Source organism: Neovison vison, chromosome 9, assembly GCF_020171115.1.
Source record: "Neovison vison isolate M4711 chromosome 9, ASM_NN_V1, whole genome shotgun sequence".
Taxonomy (NCBI): Eukaryota; Metazoa; Chordata; class Mammalia; order Carnivora; family Mustelidae; genus Neogale; species Neogale vison.
In genome coordinates this window covers 85,514,824-85,538,158 of record NC_058099.1, presented here as the reverse complement: position 1 = coordinate 85,538,158, position 23,335 = coordinate 85,514,824, and the positions used below count along the sequence as shown (strand labels likewise).

General features: G+C 42.0%; 1 protein-coding gene across 4 annotated transcripts in view; it reads left to right on the top strand.

The window, feature by feature from the left end:
* The window catches only part of PCSK5 (proprotein convertase subtilisin/kexin type 5), a 449,573-nt gene that overhangs the window by 74,749 nt on the left and 351,489 nt on the right, over positions 1-23,335 (top strand). For all 4 annotated transcript variants that reach the window (XM_044265871.1, XM_044265870.1, XM_044265868.1 and 1 more), the window contains exon 3: positions 12,328-12,441. In XM_044265871.1, coding sequence (XP_044121806.1) covers positions 12,328-12,441 — 114 coding nt within the window. The remainder of the gene's footprint in view (positions 1-12,327; positions 12,442-23,335) is intronic.

Genomic DNA, 23,335 nt, shown 5'->3' with positions numbered 1-23,335 from the left:
TTCCAGTATGGTCCCAATCCTAGAAACAGCGTTCATGGAAATTTAGAAACAAATGCCATTGTTATTTATATTTAAATAGCTAGGAAAACAAGTCATTCTGTGCAGTGGAGCTGCATTAGTCACTGGGGAAGAGTTTTTCTCCCCGCGTGAATAAAACTTTCAGGATCCTTGTTTGTGAGCCATGGAATGAAGAAGCAAGACGCTGACATACTTTGGAGACTAAGCAGATCACCCCGTGTCCTCTGCATGGAGAAATAATGACTCCCTTTCCTTTGCCAGATTTTGCCTCTTTTTTGACTAATCTCAGCTGAATCGAACAATTTCTCCACTCTGTGCAAAATAATGCTCGTCTTTGTATTCACTTGATAGGCAAGGGCATTCAGTCTTCGTAAATGCGGTCTGGGAATATCCTGACTGATTGATACAGAGTTGCAGGATCGGTCAAAGAGAACCAAAATCCGTCAAGTGATTAACACTTGGTGGTAAGGCAAAATTGTCACTCTTTCAGGTGTCCCCACCTTCCCATGTGCTAAGGACATGAGAATGTCCTAAGAATGAGATGTAACTTGTCATGTCAAATAGGTTTTATTCCATTGCCTTGGCTTTCAGATTGCTTAGAGGATGATTATTCAAAAAAACAAATACATGGAGAATGAAGTCATGCCACTGTATTTTTAGTGCAGTGATAATCTTGATCCTAGAGTGAAGCTGGAGGGAATTATGTGCTGTCCCAGTTTAATCCCGGAATTAAGATTGCATTTAATCAAAAGTGTGAATTTAACCCCAGGTGGCATTCAGACAAGTAGGATTAATTTTAGATACTTTAGAATTCTATTTCCTTGTAATACTTTTAAGCAATCAAAATTGTTTTCAAATTGCTTAAATTAATTGTCCTAAAGTTCCAAATAGAAGAAACTGAAATCCAAGTTAGAATATGCAAGATTCTGGGTGCCTCGGGGGCTCAGTTGTTAAGTGTCTGCCTTCGGCTCGGGTCATGATCCCAGAGTCCTGGGATGGAGTCCCACATCGGGCTCCCTGCTTGGCGGGAAGCCTGCTTCTCCCTCTCCTGCTCCCCCTGCTTGTGTTCCCTCTCTCGCGGTCTCTCTATCAAATACATAAATAAAATCTTAGAAAAAAAAAAAGAATATGCAAGATTCTTTTGAAATAATTTTGCCATTCAACAAGTCCTCTACTGAAATCACATCACCGCATGCTCGGTTTATCTGTACGTTTATCTGGGTTTATCTGTGAGTGCGTACACACACACACACACACGCGCGCGCGCGCCTTTTTTTAAATTTTTTTAACAAATTCTGTTTTACCCATTAGAGAGCATTTTGGTATGACTAGGAATAGGAAGCTTTTTTTTTCTTTTTGTTTTTCTTTGAGAGGGCAAATTAAACTTGTCTCAAGAAACAAGTGCATTACATTTGAGACAGATATAGAAGTATCTTGCCTTCAGGGGATTTTAATAATGTTTAAAGGAGGGACACATCAATGAGGAAATGAACCTGAAATGTTCTGAGATTATCTTTCCTAGAAAGGTAAAGGTAAAACAAATACAATATGTTATCATTGGAAGTCGGCAAGAAGCTATTGACGATGTTGCTGTTGATATTATTACTGGTGACCAGGATGGGCAAAGCCTTAAATATTAATGTTTAAAAATAAGCTTTCTTTAAAGAAATAGGTCCTAACATTTTGTTTTCTTATCAGTTTCTTACCTCTTATCACTTATCTTTGAGTTGGTTTCAAGTCATTGCCTTCATCTTTGTATTTCTCCCTCCATAAATACTTTTAAAGATTTTATTTATTAGAGAATGAGAACACGAACCAGAAGGGGCAGGGGCTGGAGGGAGAGGGAGAGAGGGAATCAAGCAGACTCTGTGTTGCGCATGGAGCCTGATGTGGGGCTCGATCTCATGACCTGAACTTAAAATCAAGAGTCAGATGCTTAATCAGTTGAGCCACCCAGGCGCCCCCATAAATGCTTGTAAAATCACACTTTGTCTGCTGAGTGATCTGACTGTGGACTAGTCCATGCCCACTAAAATGTGGGAGACTTACTTTATCACTGGGAGAAAGTATCACTAGCGCTCTGGACCCATCAAATTTATTTAATCTTTGGGTCTTTCTTGCAGGTTGCGGGATGATGACTGGTATCCTCAGTAATGTTCCAGGTTCTTGACCTTTGTCAGCAACTACTTAACTCTTTTAATTGTGGACCCTTTTTTTGTTGCTTCTGAGATTTAGACTGGGGGTGGGGGGATGATCCCATCTCAAAAGATCAAAGTCTATAGAGCAGTAGGTTCCAAGCTGGGGGTGGGGGTGGTTGTCAAACCAGGAAGGGTCCCATGATACATTAAAAATACATGGAATTTGCATGTCAAGCCTGGTTTTTCTCAATATACCTTTAAAGGTTTTTACATTGTTCCATATCTGGTCAAGTTGAGATTTTTAAGAACCTCACTTTTAATTTGTAATAAAATTTTACAACTTTTTTTTTCAAAAAAAGTCAATAAATAGCAAGCACCCATTAATAAAGTTCTTAATAATTTAAAAAAATGGAATTATATATAGAAAGAACACATCCTTCATTAATGCCTTAACATCTTCTTCATTCCTGGCAGCATAATCATTCCTGTGCTACCACCTAACTGTTGAAAAACAAAATATCCTATTATACTTGGTAGGATTAAGCAGATAAACCTTTTTTTGTACTCTCTCCAGTTTAAAATTTCTGGATTTTTTTAAAATAACTAGAAAACTTAGATATACTGAAAAATGTATTCATGCCATGTGAAAATACAGTCCCTCCATCTCCTACTGCTAAACCTTGCCCTTCGTACTAGGGATACTAAGACCTAGTTCCTTTCTTCCAAGGAAATGGGAGGAAACGTGCCATTTTAAGTCCTGCAGAGCCTCCATTTGTAACACTTACTATTTTGAGTCACACAACAATTTTAAGACCTTTTACCTACGAAAATAGAGAATGCCAGAGTTTATTGTGATTTGTCCCGAGTGGCCAGGCTAATGACGGGTGGGTCTACCAAGAACTCATGTGGCCTGTTTTCCCATCTCGGGTCCCTGCACTGCTGATCTGTGGCATAATCTAGTTAGTGCAGCTCTACCCACTGCATGTGTAAAGAACACACACTAGATACTTCTACGGAGAGCCCCAGCAATATTACTTTGCTTTTAATGTAATCTGCTTCAGTGTTAAATTGTTTTTGCAAGGTTTGTCCAACAGATAGGATGTCCTTTTTCAGAGTTGCAGAGGTGCTTGCTGATAATGGCTGAGGTGGCCAGATTAAGTAACTGTGTCTTCTGATACCTCATATGATGTTCTAAACCTGCTCCTACACCAAATACCATTTTCTGCCTCCTGCCCTTCCCCTGTACTTGAATAGCTCATACTTGGGACACTTTCTGCCTTAGAAATCATTTAATAGTTTTTCTGCTGTTTAGAGGACATCGAACTTGTGACTTTTTACTGTACGATGGAAAGAAAGGTCAGAATCTGCCTTACAGCCCCTTATTGGATGGGTTTATTGTGATGAGCATCCCAAGCGTACAGTCCATAGATGTGGGCAAGGGTGTCCCCTGATGACTTTCTTTAGGCTTCTTTCAGCTGAATTTGTTCCCATCAGCTGAAAAGGTGGTGAGTCTTCAAGGACATGCCTACCTTGAACCTGTGTCACTTCTAGATCCTATTTTGTTGTCCAGAACCCCAGAACTAGTTGATCCGATGTCTGGGAATCCGCTTCCATGACCTGTGAGAGCCTCATTCTTTATCCACTGGAGGGCGCAGTGCACTGCTGGTATACTTGCCCCTGGGCCCGGATGGATGGCCATGGGCATCTGTGGCCTGTGGATAAGCTGTAGACAAAAACACAGACTTCGGGTCATTCCAAGTCTTTTGCATGAATGACTCCTGTTGCCTGTAGTATTTTCTTTGGAGCCATTTGTATGACTGGGTTCTTACTCAGAATTCTATTAAAATTCTATTAAAATCCTTTCTCGACCACCTTCGCTGTAATATCGCCCTCCTTGACAGTCGCCAGCACTGTATGCTAATTACTTTTTGTCCTATGAAAGTCTGTTACATAATCTTTTATTTATTTATGTGCTTATGCTTACCTTTCATTAGAATGGAAACTGCCCGAAAGTGGGAAATTGGTTATTTTGTTCGGTGCCATACTATAGCAGTAGCTACTTTATATAGTATTTTTGGAGTGAATAGACAAAGGGTCTAGAAGGTGAGAGCAAATTTTACTACTTTAATTGGATGCAACGTTTATATTTTTGTTCCACGTGTCCTCTTATCAGAAGTGGGGAGGGGAAAAAAACTGGAAACAAGTTAGGAAATAAAATGTTGAGAAGCATGTGCGCGTTAGTGGAATCACTTAAGGCGCAAAGTAGGATTCCGATTCCCTGAAAGTAAGTAACGTGGTTAGACCAAGGAGGCAATGAGTTTTCCACTAAACAAAGAGTGCGGTGAAATTGATGACCCACTTCTGAAAGTTTGGTGCTGTTGGAGGAAGCCAGCTAATTGGAAAATGTTACAGCAGTTAAAGTTTCTCACTTGGGCCTGTATTGTCTTCAATTACACTCTTCTGAATGCACATGCAGTGTTTATTTCACAACTTTCTTCTCAACGACCTTCCAAAAATGGTGTGATTCCTCGTATTCCCAGCTAGATGGTTCTCTAATATAAGACTCTGATGTTCACAGTCATTAAATGGGTTTCAAAGTGCCTATCTCAAGCACATCAAGTAAAATCCTCCCTTTTGTTCACAAGTAGCTCTCTAAAATAAGCAGGCTCCAAGCAATTGGTTTGTTTTTTTTGTTTTTGTTTTTGTTTTTAAAGTATGGCTCGAATGAAATACCGATGTCAATATTGAGTAACTTGCTAATTACTGGGTAGGTACTAACTGGGTTAAGGCTTAAAAACCACAATACCCTCGTTTAAGCACATACTTTTATTAGATTCTTTGCTTCTTTTACTGGTTAACTCTGAATTCATGCCATGTTTAAGAGTTTTAGAAAAATTTCGGAATATGCTGGCTTCAGATTTTAGGGTTTGGGAGTGACTTGTCAGTACTAAGTTGTCTTCATCGACCATTCTCTTTCACAGTGAACAAGTACAGCCCTCGTGCACTTAACTGATATATGTATATATATTTTAATCAAGGCAACTCTGTATATTTTGTTCTCAAACTCAAAGAAGAAAAAGGAGGGGAGAGATCAGTACATGCTCTTTTTTTTGCACCCTGTTTTGTCAGTGGTACTCAAAGAAGGGTACAAACTATGGAATCCTACATATTTTATTTCCTGACAACTGCTTCATCAGATCATGAAAGGAATAATATAATTTACTACACTCCTTTCTAAATATTAATCTCATATCTTCACAGAATGACTTAAGATCATTTATCACCTGAAGCACCTATGTACCTTTATTGCATTTTGCACAAAATTTTATTCCCAGTCAAATTGTAGAATAGAATATATAGATAAAATTTCAAAGCTAGAAGGAGACTAGAGGGCATATTTTGTCTGTCTTCTCTCATTTTACAGATAAAAGAGTCCAAGAAGATTTTTGCAAGGTCACACAGGTGGCCGGTGGCAAATCTCACAGTAGAAGCCAGTTTCCCCAAATTCCAACCACTTTTTTTTGTTATTTATCTACATTTTCCCAATACGCACCATCTTAAAACATTATACAAAGTCATTTGAGATGTTTTTTATATACTATTTTTCTCAGGCCTTCAAAAAAATATGTTGTAATTCATACATTTGGTCACATTTGAGACCATCGGACTATATGAGAGTAATCAACCAATACAATGTGTGTGTGTGTGTGTGTGTGTGTGTGTACACAGACATAAATACATATTTGGTGGGCAGCAAAGCAAAGTTTATTGCACGATAATATGAAGCTCCTGAAGAGGGTTGCCCCCATGGAACTTATTAACTCAAAAGAAATTTTAAGTTGTTTTTGTAGCTAACATATTCACGTAGTCCAAAGGTAACAAAGTATTAAAGGGCATGTACTTAAGGTTTCCCTTCTATACCGAGGGGTTTTGTGTGTAATTACCGGAGAAATGTAAAGATTGTAGTGTTTTTCATAGACTGTGTCTGTCTCTCTCTTTTTTTTTTTTTAAAGATTTTATTTATTTATTTATTTGACAGAGATCACAAGCAGGCAGAGATGCAGGCAGAGGGAGAGGAAGGGAAGCAGGCTCCCTGCTGAGCAGAGAGCCCAATGTGGGGCTGGATCCCAGGACTCTGGGATTATGACCTGAGCCCAAGGCAGAGGCTTTTAACCCACTGAGCCACCCAGGCACCCCTGTGTCTTTCCTTTCATTTCAGGTTGTATCATGGAGACTGTTTTCTGCCAGTACATAACTTAGTTACATTGTCTTTTATGGTTGCAGTGTACTCTAATGTATTGCTATGTCGTGATTGATTAATCTCTTTCAGCATACATTCAGGTTGTTTACAACTTGCATTTACTACTAACAGCGCTTTAGTAAATAGCCTTGCATGTTTACATGTGCAAATAAATATGTAGGATAAATTCCTAAAAGTAGAAGGACTTCTTGTAAAACTTTTTTAGATCTTGTCCAATTACATTCCAAAGAGCTGGACAGATCTACATTCCCATCATCCTTACATGAGCGTGATTGTTATATCGTGCCCTCACTAGTAGGATGTTATTTCTTTATATTGTTTTATCTGAAAGGTAGAAAAGTGATGATCTTGGTGCAGTTTTCATTTACTTTTGTCTTTATCTGTGTGAGGCTGGGCATATTTTTATATGAATAGTTTAGTTTAAGAAACTATCTTTTCAGAGATGACTGTACTCCTATCCTTTGCTTGTTTTCCTCCTGAATTTTTGTCTTACTGATTGCATAAACTCTTTATATATGACAGAAATAGCCTTTTGTCCATAGTACAGGCTGGAAACTTTCCCCATTTGTCTTTTCAGAGATTACTGTGTTCCTATCCTTTGCCTGTGTTCTTACTGAATTTTTCTCTTATTGATTATAGTAACTCTTTATATATTAGGGAAATCACCTTTTGTCTGTAGTAGGAGCTAGAAACACTTCCTGTTTGTCATCTGCCTCGCTTTTGAGTTTTTCTTGGCCATGCCATGTTTAATTTTTTACGTTCTTAAATGGATCACTTTTTCTCAATCACTTTTTAAATTCGCATTATACTTCAACAAGCATCTTGCACTCTAAGATGATTTTTTCTAAATCTCCCATGTTTTTCAGGATACTTTGATGATTTTATTTGTTTAGTTTTACATTTCAATATCATTCATTTGGAATTCGTCCTAATGTAAGATGGTAGCATGATTTCAATTTTTATTTTTCCCTCCCGTGGCTTCTTGTTGCAACATCACTTATGAAGTAATCTGTTTCTCCCCACATGATTTAGGACAGCTCCCTTATCATGTACTATATTTTCATATATTTGGGGTCAGTTTCTTGACTTTCCACTCCATTAAAATCTATTGACGTTTGCTACCAGTATAAGTTTTAATCATTAGTTTTAATATATTTCCATATCCAAAGGGCTGCCTCCTCCCTACTACAAGGTACACTTTTAAAGTGGCACCTTTTTAAAAAAAATTCAGCCTTATTGAGGCATAATCAACATAGAAAATTTTAAGATATTTAAAGTGTATATTGTAATTATTATATATGATCATATATGTATATAAATATATATACATTTATATGTATAAAATATAAGGATTTCCTCCATCTAGTTAATTGACGTTTATCACCGTGTGTGTGTGTGTAGATATATACTAATTATTATTATTTTTTTTAATTTGGTGAGAACATTTAGGTTCTACTTCCTTGCAGATTTCAATTATAGGACCCAGTGTTATCGACTCTCATCAGCATTCAGTCTTCAGTCATACACTAGATCCTGAAAAATGACTCCCCTTCCTGTTGAATGTTTATACCCTTTTACCAACCTGCTCCTGTTTCTCCCACCCCTCAACCTCTGGCAAATCCCTTTCTTACTCTTTCTACAAGTCTGGATTTTTTTTTTTTTTTAAAGAGTCTGCATATAAGTGATGCCATGCAGTATTTGTCTTTTTTTGTGCTATCACAATTTGTTTTCCAAATATATTTATATAATAACTTCCATAATCTGTATTCCTAGAACCTCTTTTTTATCCTATTTCAGAAAGTTGTTAAGTTGCAAAATAATGGGATAGGAGCTCAACTGAAATGGTTGGGGGAGGTTAGGTTTCCCAGAAGGATCACTTAATGTGCTTTGCTTGACACATGAAATCTGATGAAAGAGAACCCCTTTCGACAAAGATTCTGGTGAGGTGGATGCCCGCTGTTCACTTGGGTCATATGGGGAGGAGAGCTGTATTGGTAGAGGGAGGGAGTGTCCTTAAAACCATGGAGCGCACGTATGTTGAAGTTCATGGAAGATACACTGATGACTTCAGAGGTCCTGTGGTTTTTATGGTCTGGATTAACCGTAGTTCCTTCATATACAAGAAATAGAACCTTCCGAAGTTAAACCAGTGGGGGAAAGGACACAATTTTCATATTTTCCTGGGCTGGCCCTAGTTTTATGAAGATGAATTTCTAAGCATCTTTTCTATGCATTGGGGCTTCTTGGCAAAAAGCGAAATCTGTGTAATGCATTACCTCTGAGCTTTTTCTTAAAGGGCTCGAGGACAGACATATGGATAATGGCTTAAAAATAGAAAGCTAGTCTTTCCAGTCATAGAAATCTTCCGATCCAAGAGGTGCTTTTCCCACTTTCCAAAATGTGTAGGGCCGTATACTTACACTCATAAAGCCCCAAGACAAAATACATGATATCTGACACTTAAAAAAAAAAAAAAACCCAGAAAAAAAACACTGTACTTTTCTTGACTATTTCAGCCCTGTGATCAGACGGAGTGACTTGTAGTCAGATCTAGATGCCAACGTACGTACCACCTTCCAGCCACCAAGCCTGTAACTAAGCACTTTTGCTTGGCTAAATTACAGAAGGGATGCTGTTCTGTAAGATATTTTGTTCTATTTTTGAACCTGCAGTTCATCTCGGAAAATGGCTGTCACTTGGTTTTCTCACATACTTATCCCACATTTGTCTGTGTGTACATGTGTGCTTCTGGGAAGCGCCGACTTCCAGGGTTGTTGCCGAAACAATGATACACCACGAGACGCACCCCTACCCGCCACCCCAGCAGAGACTTGTTCTGCTCTCCAGCACTCTCTTTGGAGTTTCTGGTTTCTGGTTTAGGTGCACATCTAGGTGGCGATTCAGAATTTATGGAGGCTCCGCTAGGAAAAGCCACTGCCAACGTAGGAGTAGTTCGGAAAGCGTTCCATCTACACAGATCTGAAGGCTTCTTTTACCACGCGCGCAGTCATGTACAAGTTGAATCTCAATTGGGATACGCCTCAGACGGCAACGTAAGGATTGCACGTAGAATCCGCCTGGTCAAAATCTTCACAAATGCTCGAATTAATAGAGCGAATTAATAGAGTGATTCATGATGATAACTACATTTTTACGAAGTGGAGAATTGTGAAATATTCGCTAAATCTTTTTTTATTTTTTTAAGATTTATTTATTTATTTATTTGACAGAGTGAGATCACAAGTTAGGCAGAGAGAGGGGGGGACGCAGGCTCCCCGCTGAGCAGAGAGCCCAACTCGGGGCTCGATCCCAGGACCCTGAGATCCCAACCCGAGCTGAAGGCAGAGGCTTAACCCACTGAGCCACCCAGGTGCCCCAGGAATATTCGCTAAATCTTTCTTGGTAAAATGTTAAGTCCTTCAAAGCCAAAGACTATTTTTGTTCGTCTTCATATTCCCAGCACAGTGTCGATGCCGAAGACACACTTAATGCTCATTGAATGAGTAAGTGGGCGAATGAAACTCCTTCCATAGCAAGATTATTTGAAAGGAAGAGATTAAAATGTTCCTGGAAATAGAAAAAGCGCATGCATGCCCGTGCGTGCCGCTCCACTTTGAGAAAGAAACTGATTTTTTTTGCCTGTATTTTTAGAAGCCTGGTCACTTAAACATCACCCTCTTCATTGAGAAAAAATTTTACACGCACTGTTAATGCCACATTAGTCTTGATGTGATTTCTAAAGAGCAGTCTCTCGAGTCCAAGGAAAAAAATGAGATCCTTCTTTGCTTCCCTCACAACTGTGGCCCAGTGGTTCAAAGAAAGATACACAATCCCTTCCCCCCGGTGTGCACAGGTGTCTGTGTTGGGGGTGGAGGTGTGGAGAATGGTTCAGTGCTAGGGAGTCCCTTAATTCACATTAATTAAAACAGGAGCAGAAGCAGCTTTCATTTTCCTAGAATATTATTTTTCATTTATTGGCTTTTTTGCTGTCCTGATAATGTTGCCTAAATTACCTGTTGCAGAAGGCACATAGATGATGCTTAGCTGCGATCCTAATCATAAATGGATTTTTTATTTATTTAGGAGGCCGTGTGATTCCATTTGCTTTGTTAGTGCTATAACTAGGAATTGGCTATTTAAATTCGTCTTGCGTACCAGAAGTCGCGTTGAATATATTTCCCGATATGAGAATCCGAGGAATTTATTAGCTTGGCTTTTGGCCTTAGTACCTTGTGTCGAGCAGTGCATTTCGAGCCCGTTAAATCCTCCAGCGATCTTTTATCAAGTGGGCAAAAGTGGTTTGGAGACTTTGACTCCATGGGTGGATGTGGAATCGCTAGTGCACTACAAAATCTCCCTGCCCTCAATTTTTAATCCCTTTGTGTAGAGGCAGGATAAATGGTGGAACAGAACATTTTAGAGTATTCTGGCGAAAATGGCAGGAGCGATCGAACACAGAAAAGAACTTAGAAACAAATTATAGAAGGCCACCAGGGCTAATAGGTCATTTCAGAGGCACCGGTCAAAATAGAACATGCTTGGGGCACCTGGGTGGCTCAGTCAGTTAAGCCTCTGCCTTTGGCTCAGGTCATGATCCCAGGATCCTGGGCTCGAGTCCGGCATCCGGCTCCCTGCTCAATGAGGACAGAGAGGCCTGCATCTCCCTCTCCCTCTGCCTGCTGTTCCCCCTGCGTGTGCTCTTTCCTCTCTCTTTCTGACAAATAAATAAAATCTTAACAACAACAACAAAAAAGAACATGCTTAGTTTTATGTTGCCATGGTAATGACCTGTTTTTTAAAAAGTGCCCCCATATGTAGCCCTAACGTTTAGGTTACAATTTGGTATTAAACTCAGAAGTGCTCAATTGCTTTGCTTCAGCCAAATTTGTGGCTAAATATTCTGACTTGCTCAAGGGTGGTAGGTTTGAATTTGAGCTGGCACAGAGCCTTTGGCTCCGGCAATTGAGTGATTTCTCCTATTTTGTGCCAGAGACAGTCTAGGGCTTTGGGGCTTTGGTTGTCTTATTCCCCAAATATTGCTGTTTCCCCCACACCATGTTGTAGAAAGCCATTTCTTTAAAAAAAAAAAAAAGTGATCCTAGAGCATTTGATCCCAGGATAGGTTTAAAATTTGCTGTGTAATCCCAGAACATTAAAAAAAAAAAAATGGGTGTAGTATAAGGCAAAGGTCATAAACTGTGGCTCATGGGCCACATCCAGGCTGTCCTTTGCTTCTCTAAGTAAACTTACTGGAATGTCGTCCCATCTGTTCATTTATGTGTGTCTGTGCTGTAGGACAGCAGAGATCCTATGACCTGCAAAGCCTAAAGCATTTTTGACCGGGACCTTTCTAGAAAAAAGTATGTTGATCCTTCATAGAAGATAAAGGGAAAAAAAATAGTATAAAAATTAACATGATCAGTTGCCTGGGTGGCTCAGTGGGTTAAAGCCTCTGCTTTTGGCTCAGGTCATGATCCCAGGGTCCTGGGATGGTGGAGCCCCGCATCGGGCTCTTTGCTCAGCAGGGAGCCTGCTTCCCTTCCTCTCTCTCTGCCTACTTATGATCTTTGTCTGTCAAATACATAAATAAAATCTTAAAAAAAAATTAACATGATCAATTTGCAACAAATTTTGAATAAAATACACTTTCTGAAGAAGCTAAAAAGTTAGCATGTTGTTGAGGGATAGGGATGACCTGTCATTAAAGACTAGAAAGTCGACCTGTGTTGAGAATAAAGGCGAAGGAGGTCTCCGGAGACTCGGAGCCCCTAGATGAGCATCGAGCTGCCGGCCCGAAGTCTGTGACTTGAACAGCCTTGGCTCAGGAGGGGACCTGCCCCCGACTGTCATTTGTGTTGTGCGAACCCTGGTGGAACTTGAACACTCACCACATGTCCTTCTTCTTGGCAGGTGGAGTGGATCCAACAGCAAGTGGTAAAAAAACGGACAAAGAGGGATTATGACTTCAGCCGTGCCCAGCCGACTTACTTCAACGATCCCAAGTGGCCGAGCATGTGGTATATGGTGAGGCCTGGCGGGGGGGCAGGGTCATGCAGGGGACGTCTTTGGGGTCTGGGAGGACACAGAAGCAGTTCGAGGGGACGTTTTCCTGTTTCCCGACCCATCCCATGAGATTGCTTGATGGCTCATGCTGTTTTCTGGATCTTTTTGGAACTTAGCTCTTTGGTTCTAAGAAGGAAGAGAAGGGATTTGGGACTTACAGAACTTCTGTTTGAGAGCTTACTCTGTGTGGCTTTCTAAATCTGAGCCAGGGGATAGAAGGATATACTGAGGTGCAGAGAGACACCCTCAGACCTACCAACAATCCCGTTCTTCTCTGATACCCATTTTCTCTGCCTTGAAACCAGGCTGGGTAGTGGATACCGGCTCCTTGGATTTATTGAAATGACCTTGCCTGTAAGTAGCAGATTCTTGACTTAGGTCATCTGATAGGTGCCTGCCCACTGGAGATGATCGTTGATAAAAGCTAGGGAGAATAATATTTTAAACTAAGGATCAAATGAGTTGGAAAGTGAGTGTTCAGTGGTTCAAGCAAAAACCATCAGTGAGGGGAACGTCCCTAAGTGTGGGGAAGAGCAGTCCGCCTGTCCACTTGACCTTGCCTCCTTTGAAGACCTATGTCTTTAGTCTCAGGGTTTTATGGTCACGGTCACGGAGAACTACGTTACTTCTTCATGAGATCCCCATGTCTCCAGTTTGCGCTGAATTTATGTTTTGTGGAAGTCTTGATGGCTCATTATTGCCAGGGATTTCTCCCCTCATGTATTTTAGTTTTTGAAGTCCCGTCTCTCCTTCCCTGCAAATCCATAGCATTGTGTGAACCTGTCTTATGCTTTCCTGCCTTCACCCTTTTCATTCCGTCTGCCAGGGGGGCTCTTCCTGCCCTTCCCCACCACCTTAGCGGGCACTGGCCCATTCTTCAGGACACGCCCGAGGCCCCCGGCTCCCAGTCTCCGTTGTCCTCCCCCGTCTGCTCTTTCCTTCCTCGGCTGTCCTGGGCCTTCTGTCTCTGCTGCACATGGCATCCTTCCCTTGGCTCTTTGTTTCCTAGCTGTCAATATTTTAATCGTACTCCTCTGTTACACTGGGCGAGGGCTGGGGTCTTCTATCCCCCAGATAACCTGACCCAGCACCTGGCAATGCCAGGAATTTGTGCTTATTGTGAGATGGGGGTGAAAGTGGCCAGTTTCTCCCCATTCCCCTTTTCTCACTCTTACCTAGAAGTGGAGGGTTGTGGCAACGTTTGGGACCCAAAGAGAATTTTACATAGAAGACTCTTTCAGACATAACAGAAAAAAAGAGAGGAGGGAAAGACAGAGAGTTCCCTAAAGCTAAGTTCAAAGGGACGTGGGACTCCAAATAGCCTTTGAGTAGAAATCACCTGAGGGGACAGTAGGACACTTGACAGCTCGTTAGCTCCAACACCAAGGAAGGGTGTGCCGCATGGGAAGGCATCAGAATGACCGTTGTCCAGGCTGACAAATGCTAAGAGTGCAGTGGGATTAAGAGGCAGGATGGAAGCGAAGTCCCTGTCCACTTCTGTTCATCAGGCCAGGGAGAGGCAGACTGTCCTCACCTTCCATTTCTTCTTGCAAGGAAGAGCCAGACGGGACATTTGCACATGTCCCACTGGATGGTTCACACGGACGGCAGCTTTCCCTGACCCTCTCATCACTCCAGAAGGGCAGCCTGGGATCTGGTAGGAACCATGGTCAAGGCATAACATGCTGACCAGCCCATAGAGTGAAATCTCTACCCACTCCCCAAGAACCATTGCTCTTTCTTTGGAAGTATGAGAAAAGGTTGAGGGAAGAGCTTTTGCCTGGGCATTTCAAATGCTCGGTGTTTTTCAACACCTATTTAGTAATTCAAGTAGGTCACATTTTTATGGAGCCCTTCTTGTGTGCCAAGCAGATGTGCTCCTACTTTGAATATGTTTGTAATGCAGTGTGAACAAAAGTATGTGTATGAATATTGGTCGTTTTCAGAGTGAGGAATCGGTAGCTCCTGAAATTTAGACAACTTGCCTAAAATCACACAGCCTGAAAGTGGCAGAGCAGAGCTGCCAGACCTTTAGGCAGGTGGACAGTGTCTGTGGGATCGACACGGCCTCCTTCCCTCATGCTCTGCTACTGACGAGCACTATCAGAAGAAAGACCCTCTGTTCCAGCCTTCCAGGAACTTCTATCCATAGAGAAATGGCTGAAATTCAAGACGGAAGGGGGTGGGTGCCATGGCAGGTGGACAAAGTCTCTTGGAACAACTCAAGGGTTAAAAAGTTTCCTATTAAGTAGTTGCTTTTCCCTTAACAAAAGGGATGGGAAATCAATCACACACCTTAGGTTTATCTGTCGGGAGTAAGGGGGCAGAATGAGAACCAGAACTTCAAATCCGCCAACCTGGATGCAGATCCCCATTGCTTCACCCACTGTGTCCATGAGTGAATCTCTTTAACTCGCCTCAACTATAAAATAAGCGTAACTGGTGCTTACGTATTGGTTAGCTATCGCTGTGTAACAAATCACAGAACATAGTTTTTGAAACAATCGCCTCATGGGTTCTGCGGGTCAGGCACTCAGACAGGGCCCAGCAGTGATGGCTTCTCTTTCTGGTGTGTCTGGGGCTTGAGCTGGGTGACTCAAAGGCTTGGCCACCGCTGGAGGATTCACTCGTGAGTGGCCTAGTTATTGGTGTCACCACACGGCAGCCCTGGTGTCCTCCTGAGGTGGTGCTGGCTTCCTCCAGGACAGGTGTTCCGAGAGATCATGTTAGAAGTGGTGACATCTTCTTTCATCTAAGCTCAGAAGTCACAGACTGTTTCTTCTGGAATTTTCTATCGGTCGCATGTGCCAGCTCTGACTCAGTGTGTGAGGGGAGTGTGTGGTGAGGGCGTGTATGCTAGAAGGTGTGAGGACTGTTTGGGAAGCTGGTCACCACAATTAAATGAAGAGAAGCCCTTAGCACAGTGCCTCTTTGGACACTAGAAAGCCATCAATAAATCTTAACTGCTATTGCTCTCTGACCTTTTAAAGTAAGACATGCTGTTTCCTTTTGTCTGTTGTTTAAACTGCCGCTAGTCAAGGAAGCGGGGGGATCCTGTGTCCAATGGGAACTCTTCAGAGCATTCTGGTGACCTATCAGTGACCCAGCTGAGGCAAGGTGCTGATTTTCTTCTTCCTTTTGCTGAGCCCTGGGCCCTACTGCTGTGTTTCCGAGGGCTGCTTGGCGAGTCTCCATAGGGTCCTGCCTTCTACTCATTAGCCTGGGCCTGGACCTGTCATTCTCTATTTATCACAGGAGAGTGGAGATTAAAGAATGGCATGAAGTGTGCCTGAGTGTCTCTTTTAATTAATTTAAAAGCTTTGCTCCTGTTGCTCCTCCCCTTGGAAACCGGTGTGTGAAACCATTATGTCTGGCCTTGGGGCTTGGGCAATTTATGCAGGGAAGTGCACATCTACATCTATAGGAGTTGGTTACAGAGGAGACGATGGCTGTATAATTACTCCTCTGTCCTGAAACACGGTGCTCAGGATTCCCGGAGCTGGGAGGGCCCGATCCTAAAAACAGCACTCATGCTTGTTACACTGATAGACTTCCTTCCGTACCACTCTTTGTCTGGCAAAGGGGGCAAGCCCTGAGGATTGAGAAAAACAGGATTTGTGCTTCCTATGAAGGTCAGTAAAGCTGGAGAGGAATATATAAGCCCAAAGGAAGCTTGCTGGGCAAAGCACCCCTTCCAGAAGTTTCTCTGGGATCATGTACATACATGCAGCCTCTGCTCCTTGGACTTGGAGCTGTAATTCTTGCTTACAGGTCTGCTACTTCCTTTGGAAGAAACTAAAACTTCCTGAGTAGCTTTTTCTAACTTATCCAAGCTTGGGGCCACCCATCGGAGATCCTTGATGTTTTTGGAAGTAGGCTCCAGTGGTGGGATTTCAGTCAGGACGGAGACGCGCGGTAGCTAGGTCAAAATGCTGTGTTACTCAATGCCTGGAATCTGGTTTGTAGGAAATGCTCAATAAATGCTAAGTAAATCAACAGTTGAGTAAACTGAACTAAAAGCAAATCTTCGATGATCTCCATAGCAGAGAAGTAATGGCTCACGCTCATTGAGTGCTTAGTATGTGGTAAGCATATTGCCAAACCTTTGCGTGTATCCTCTTACCACCAGTGTTCCGGTGAGCTAGGGATGAGTACTGTCCTTATTTTACAGCTGAGGAAATTAAAGAAGAGACAAATTAAGTAACTTGTCCAAAGTCACCCTATTTACCAGGGATAGGCCCTGGTAGGCAAACCCCCTGACCACAGAGGCTAGACTTCTAACCTTGACATCCAGTTTGCCCACTGGCAGGGGTCAGAATCATCTGGAGGGATTGCTGCCCAACTCTCCCACACTCCTTAGCCCAAATCTGGAAATTTGTGTTTCTAACAGATTCCCAATGTTTGCTGACATTAGAGACCCGGGACCCCTTTGAGACCTCTTTGGTCTCCCCTACCTCAAACATGAGTGTTATACGAACACAGCTGGCTTCTGTCTTCCCGTCCTCAGCTGGGGTAAGGAGGGGGTTTCACACTTAGGGGCACTTTAAAGCACACTTGGTCAATTCAATTTGTTTTTTCTTGATCTACCTTTTTTGTACAACATTTTCTATTTGGGAAGCCAACAGCTTGAAAATACTCTTGGCTTATATATTCTTTCAAGATGCTCCACAGACAAAAAGGTTATCTGACAGGAAAGGTCATGAAGATCTGGCCAAGTCGTTCAGAATTCAGTATAACAGAATATCTATCTATCTATGATTTTATTTATTTGTCAGAGAGAGCACGTGAATGCACAAGCAGGGGGAGTGGCCAGCAGAGGGAGAAGCAGGCTCCATGCTGAGCAGGGAGCTCAACTAGGAACTTGATCCCAGGACCCCAGGATCATGGCCTGAGCCAAGTTAGACACTTAACCGACTGAGCTGCCCAGGCACCCGAGAAATGCTTTTAATGTACCCATTTGGTACAATGGATCATTTTGATCCTACTAAAGAAAATTCAGTGGGGCTCTAGAGACAACAGGCTAAGTAAGGATGCCCCCCTCAGGAGTCTAGAAATGCCTATCAAACCCATCCAGGGGGTTAAATATTTTTTAACTTATTGTAAAGTATTTCTGATACACAGAAATTGTAAAGAATACCACAAGTGCCTAACCACCCATTCCCGAACTAAGGACTAGAACATGATACTGTCGAAGCCCCTTGTGAGCCGGGTCCTGAATAGTATGCCTTTGCCCCCCATGGAGTGAGCGCAGATGCTCGATTTGAAGTACGTGGGGGCGATTCCCCTTGTGGGCAGCTGCTTCTCTCTGTGGGAAGAAGATTCAATTTGCAGCAGATTAGCATTATTGGAAATCATCCTAAAACACCCATTCGTGGATAGAATTCGACACTTGGGCTCTTGATGACTAGTCCCCAGAAGACTACCTTTCTGTGAAACTTGGGTGAAAACTTAAGTTTGATAGAAAAGGTCTTTGGTTCATTTTTGTCATGTAAATGTTTTATTATGTCAAGAAATTGATGTTGCATTGTAGGATATCTCTTGTCTGACTTCTGGAACTATTAATCTGAAAAGAAGAGAAAAAAAAAAGAAATAATAATGATTTTAGACAAGCCCGTAGTAAATAGCGTAAATTTTTATTTTTTTATTTATATTTACCTTTTTTGCTTCTGCTTTATGGAAAGCAGGCTCAGTTCAAAAGAGAAAAGTAAAGAAGGGCTTGTGAAATCTTGCTCTTTGACTTTCAGACTCCAGTCATTAGTATGACTGATATTCTGAACTCGTCATGTTAGTTAGCACAGTAGAATTTTATGTGATGACTCTGGGGTGGCCTATTTAATATGCATTTTTCAAGCCAGGCTGTAATAAATGGGCTCACTTTTTTGATGTACCACCTCAAGATTTCCTGAAAGCTTGCTGGGTGGCTTTTCTGAGGCAGGGGTGGGGGGGATTATATTTGTCGATCAGCGGAGTGAAAATTAGCTGAGTTTGACTATGCATGTGGGGCAGATCTGCCAAAAATGATGAACTAGCTAGGATAGTAATTGTGAAAAATGATTTTAAGCCACATGATTCGTTCTCAGCCAACTGGATGGTATTCAGTACTCCAAGAGTTTGGGACATTGCTGTTTCTGTGGTTGGCACACATTTTCCTAATGATTTATACTGTCATTTGACTCTAATAAAATCTGGTGGAGTTTGTGGCATTATTGTCCTGGCAGCTTGGAAATCATCCTTTTAAAACACCCCATTTAGCGGGTTTAATTGAAAATGCAACATGGTGCATATCGGCGACCATGTGGTGCGTCTTGCTGCAAACAGGAGGTCTTCTGAGAAAGGACGGACTCCAGCCAAGCAACAAATGAGGTCCTGATAGGAACTAGTGGGGGCTGCGACACAATTTTGGTACTTAAATTATTTCTAACTCGCTCTGTGGCCTGCAGAAAGGTATTTTAGATCAACCTTAGTCCATCTGAAAAAATGAGCCATGTGGACTAGATCTGTTTTCTTCAGTTCATTCTTGCTTGAACGTTCTCCAGTTCCACACGGCAAATTGAGCTGACTCCTGGGTGAAGGGAGACCACACACCACCCATGGGCCCATGTCTTGATTTACAGCTCAGATGAATCCCGTGAACTCCCAGTTATTACGGACGATGCCTTGGTTTCCATGATGACTTCAGATTCACTCTGTCCCCTCTGTTGGGGGTTCCGCAAGACCACCCCAGGTTTGGTGATTCATGAGGAAGACTCTCATGATTCAGCATATAGTCTCACTGATGGCTGTAATTTATTTCAGTGAAAGGGTACGATACAGAATCATGAAAAAAAAAAAAAAAAGCCACATGGAGCAAAGTCCAGAGGAAACCAAGCCTAAGCTTCCAAGAGACTTATTTCAGTGGAGTCATCCAGGAAGCACTTAATTCCTCCAGCAATGAATTGTGACATGACTTGGGAGATGTTGCCCACCACAGAAACTTATTAGGAACTCACATCGAGGAGTTTTTATTGGGGGCGGTTGTATAGAAATTCAGCGCCTCCCATGTACCCAAATTCCATGTTCTCAGAAGCTATGTAGCGTAGACCATATCGTTTGCATAAACACTTTAGGCACAATGAAACATTTTGTTGAAGGAGCAGGGAGAACTCTACCCAAATCCAAGTTCCCAGATGCCAACCAAGGATATTTAGGGGGCCAAGCACACAAGTGGATGGGTCAAAGAGTAGCTCCAGCTTTATTAAAACTTTGTGTTCGGGCGCCTGGGTGGCTCAGTGGGTTAAGCCTTTGCCTTTGGCTCAGGTCATGATCCCAGGGTCCTGGGATCAAGCCTTGGCTCCAGCTCTCTGCTCGGCAGGGAGCCGGCTTCCCCCCACCCCCACCCCGCCCCCTGCCCTCCGCCTGCCTCTCTGCCTACTTGTGATCTCTCTCTCTGTCAAATAAATAAATAAAATCTTTTAAAAAGTGTTTATAAAACTTCGTGTTCACTGAAAAATAAATTAACACTAAAGAAAAAGACTCCTAAGTATTCCTTCCCAAAAAGCCACCTAAATCCCGAGTTTGGTCCGTACTTACTTTACGGACTGGAAAATCCAGCTGAATCAAAGTTCTTGTAGTTATTCATTCATTGACTCATTGATTCAGTCATTCCGATTTAGCAGAGATACACTTTCCTCCCAGCACTTAAAATAATTCCAACACCAAGGATAAAATGGTAAATAAGGTGGCCACTTTAATGCCTTCTTTAATGAAGAGTAAGTGCAGTGTTTTATGGGTAGAAATTTGGATTATTTTACTTGGCCTCATCAATTGATGGTAGTCTGCAGAGATTGACATAGCAGAACTCTGTTGCTTCCTTATTATCGTGACAATTCAGGGGACTTCATGTGATGTCACCATCCCCCGTGATGGTTGTGATGGAAGTTCCTCTATTAGGAATAGGCAGTTAACCTATAATAACTGGTCATAGTGCTTCTAGAAGAGGCCAGTAATTGATCATGATCCCCTTGGGAGAGAAAAATGTTTCAGCTAATCTTCATTCTTGGCAGGTGCAAAATATGACAATCTTGATGAATTTCCTTGAGTAAGTTAGAACTTAGCCTGTACTGGTCACTTATCTTCTCCGCTTTATTTTAGAAGAGTAAAAATACGTGGGTAGTCTGTTCCTGCGGGCCCCACTCTAAGGTGATGAAGGGTCTGTTCACAGAAACAAAGTTGTGTTTATCAAGATTTTAGGCAAACCCTTTCTTTAATTAGTAACTCATTTTCTGTTAGAGAGCAGATAGTCACCGACCCTTGAGCTCACCTAATCTGTGGTTGTCTTCTTAATGGGTTGAAGACAGCTTGTTTTATCAAACTGTTTTCTCTGGATTCCTCCCTTCTCGTTTACTTTTCACCCCGTGGTAGAGCTCATGCCAGTAATTAAAGCATACTTTTGGCCTATTTTACTCCTCTCTCTGCCAATAAGTAGGATTCTCTTAATAAGTACTCAATAAATGTCGTTAGAAAGTGAGGAGAGGGTCAGTGGTTCAGCCTTCATCTGAAATTTTCCAAATTCATAGGACGGAGCTGGCTCTTCCTAAAAGATGATGATGATGTCTTCAAATGTCCGTGTTGAGCAGTCAAATGCTACAATTATCTGAGGCATCTGGAATGCTGTTTTTCCTTCATTTTGGTTAGCAGTGAACTTGGCCTGGAAATTAGAAGAGTAAAGAAATAATTCTTAGCATTGCAGGGATGAGAAGAATCAAAACGCCCCAGCTGCCTGGGGAAGAGGAAAGTAATAACTGTCTTCAAATAGAATACACATGCACATCAATGTGATTTTTCCAGTTTCTCAAGTGTGAGAAAATCCTTGGTAGACTGTCTCAGCCCATGGGATAGGATTCTGGGCTAGCAGTGGATAATCCAATATGGATATGGTACAGGCCGAGAGACTCACTGCCCAACAGATGAAGGCAAATCACAGGGAGAGCGGTAGATTGTACCTAGAGATTCCAGAAAGAGGATTTGATTACTTAATCGCGTAGGTCAGAGTCAAAATTTGGTTCGACCAAGGAAAGAATGCGTTCAATGATTAATCTTTCCTTGATTAAAAGGAGAAGGAGAAGAACCTGGTAGATAATTTCTTCCTTTATGCTAAGAAAAAAAAAAAGTCAGTTTGGATGGTGTCTATTCAAATCCTTAGTATAAATTTACAGGATAGTCTTTAACAACTACTTGAAAGAAATGTAGCTTTTTTTTTGGGTCTGTCTTTTTTGGTTTCCTGGTGAGTCGACTTGACCCTTGTAAAAACCCTACTGGGATGCAAGTTCTGATCTAAACAGACTAAATTAGCATGTCTGAAGTAAAGAAAATTATGCCCAGGTAGCTCAGGATTGAGTTCGTTTAATGATCTCTTTGCGTGGTTTCCGGAAACCGAGTTAAATGAGTGTTTCAAAGCCTGATGTTTGGGGTTGTTACCTAGTGATAGAGAAACCATTTTTATTTTTCAGGGAACTAAAAGGAATTCACCAGGGCTCCCAGCAGCCCTAAGTTAAGCATAGCAGGGCTACGTAAATGTGGTTTTAGATCATTCCTGTTCTGCTGAAATGTTTTCTATGCCTGTTCTCATTTTTCTTTTGTGCCTATGCCCCGAATCCCAGGCCCTTCTGCTTCACATCCGTGCACACGACCTACATAAGCGCACAGAGACCAGTGCTGTGCATGTTTTTGCAATTAGGAGTCTGAGTCAGGTGGTCTTTAAGAAGATGCGGGGGGTCGGGAGGGGAGTTCACAGACCCCCACATTGGAATGAATCTGAAAAATAACTCGATTCAGCTCATGTTCAATACCCACTTTGTATATTTTCACTAGCCAGAAGAGTACGCTCCTCAGCTAGCCCTTTCTTCCCATAATGAACAATTTAGTTCAACAACACTTCCTTGCACTCAATCAGAAACTGACGTCCCTGTCCCTTTCCGCACTCCTAAATTCCAGGTCGAAATTTCAGGTTGGGGATCACATCTGATTCCTATTTCCCTAGCTTTCACTGCAAACGGTACAGACACTTGGTGGAAATTAAAAGCAAAAGTGGAGAGAATGATACAATGAACACCGTGTCCCCATCACCAGTTGCAATGATGATCAACTCAAGACCAATGTCCATTCATTTATTGTCCCCGCTACTCGATTATCTTAGAGCAGTTCATACACTTCATTTCATCCCTGAATATTATAGCATGTATCTCTGTAAGATAATGGCCATTGTTTCCCCACAATACAATCATCCTATCATTATCACTTTCAACAATAATTTCTTCATGTTCTCAAACACCCCATCTGTTTCGAATTTTCTATGTGGCCTCCTAAGTTTTTGCTTTGTAATTTGCTGGAGTCAGGATCCAAATAGGGCTCATGCCTTGTGAGGGGTTGGTACTTCTCTTGAATTTCTTTGATTCTACAGTTTACCTCCCTTTTGAAAATTTGGGGTGGGGGAGGAAGAATGTAGGTTATTTAGAAGCCAGTGTGGCCGAGATTTTGTGGGTTGCGTTTTCGTGGGGTCCTTGAGCATGTTCTGTTGCTAATCTAACCCCTAACTTGCTAAGGAGTAAGAGGGAAGTAAAGGCTCGATCAGATTCAAGTTCAAATCTATTTTTGAGAGGGTGAACGTGAGACTGAGCATGACCTCATTGGTGTGTGTGTCCCCTCAGCAGGTGCAGGGTGTCTGCCTGTGATCTTAGCAGCACTGTTGCCTAGATCCTTCCGTTCTTTCTTAGGGTTTGCAAAATAGTGATCTTCCCTTTCCATGATCCCTTCTTCACTTAATTGGCCGCAGTGCTTTCATGGAGTGGGATGACTCCTCAATTCTTTGGCATCATGA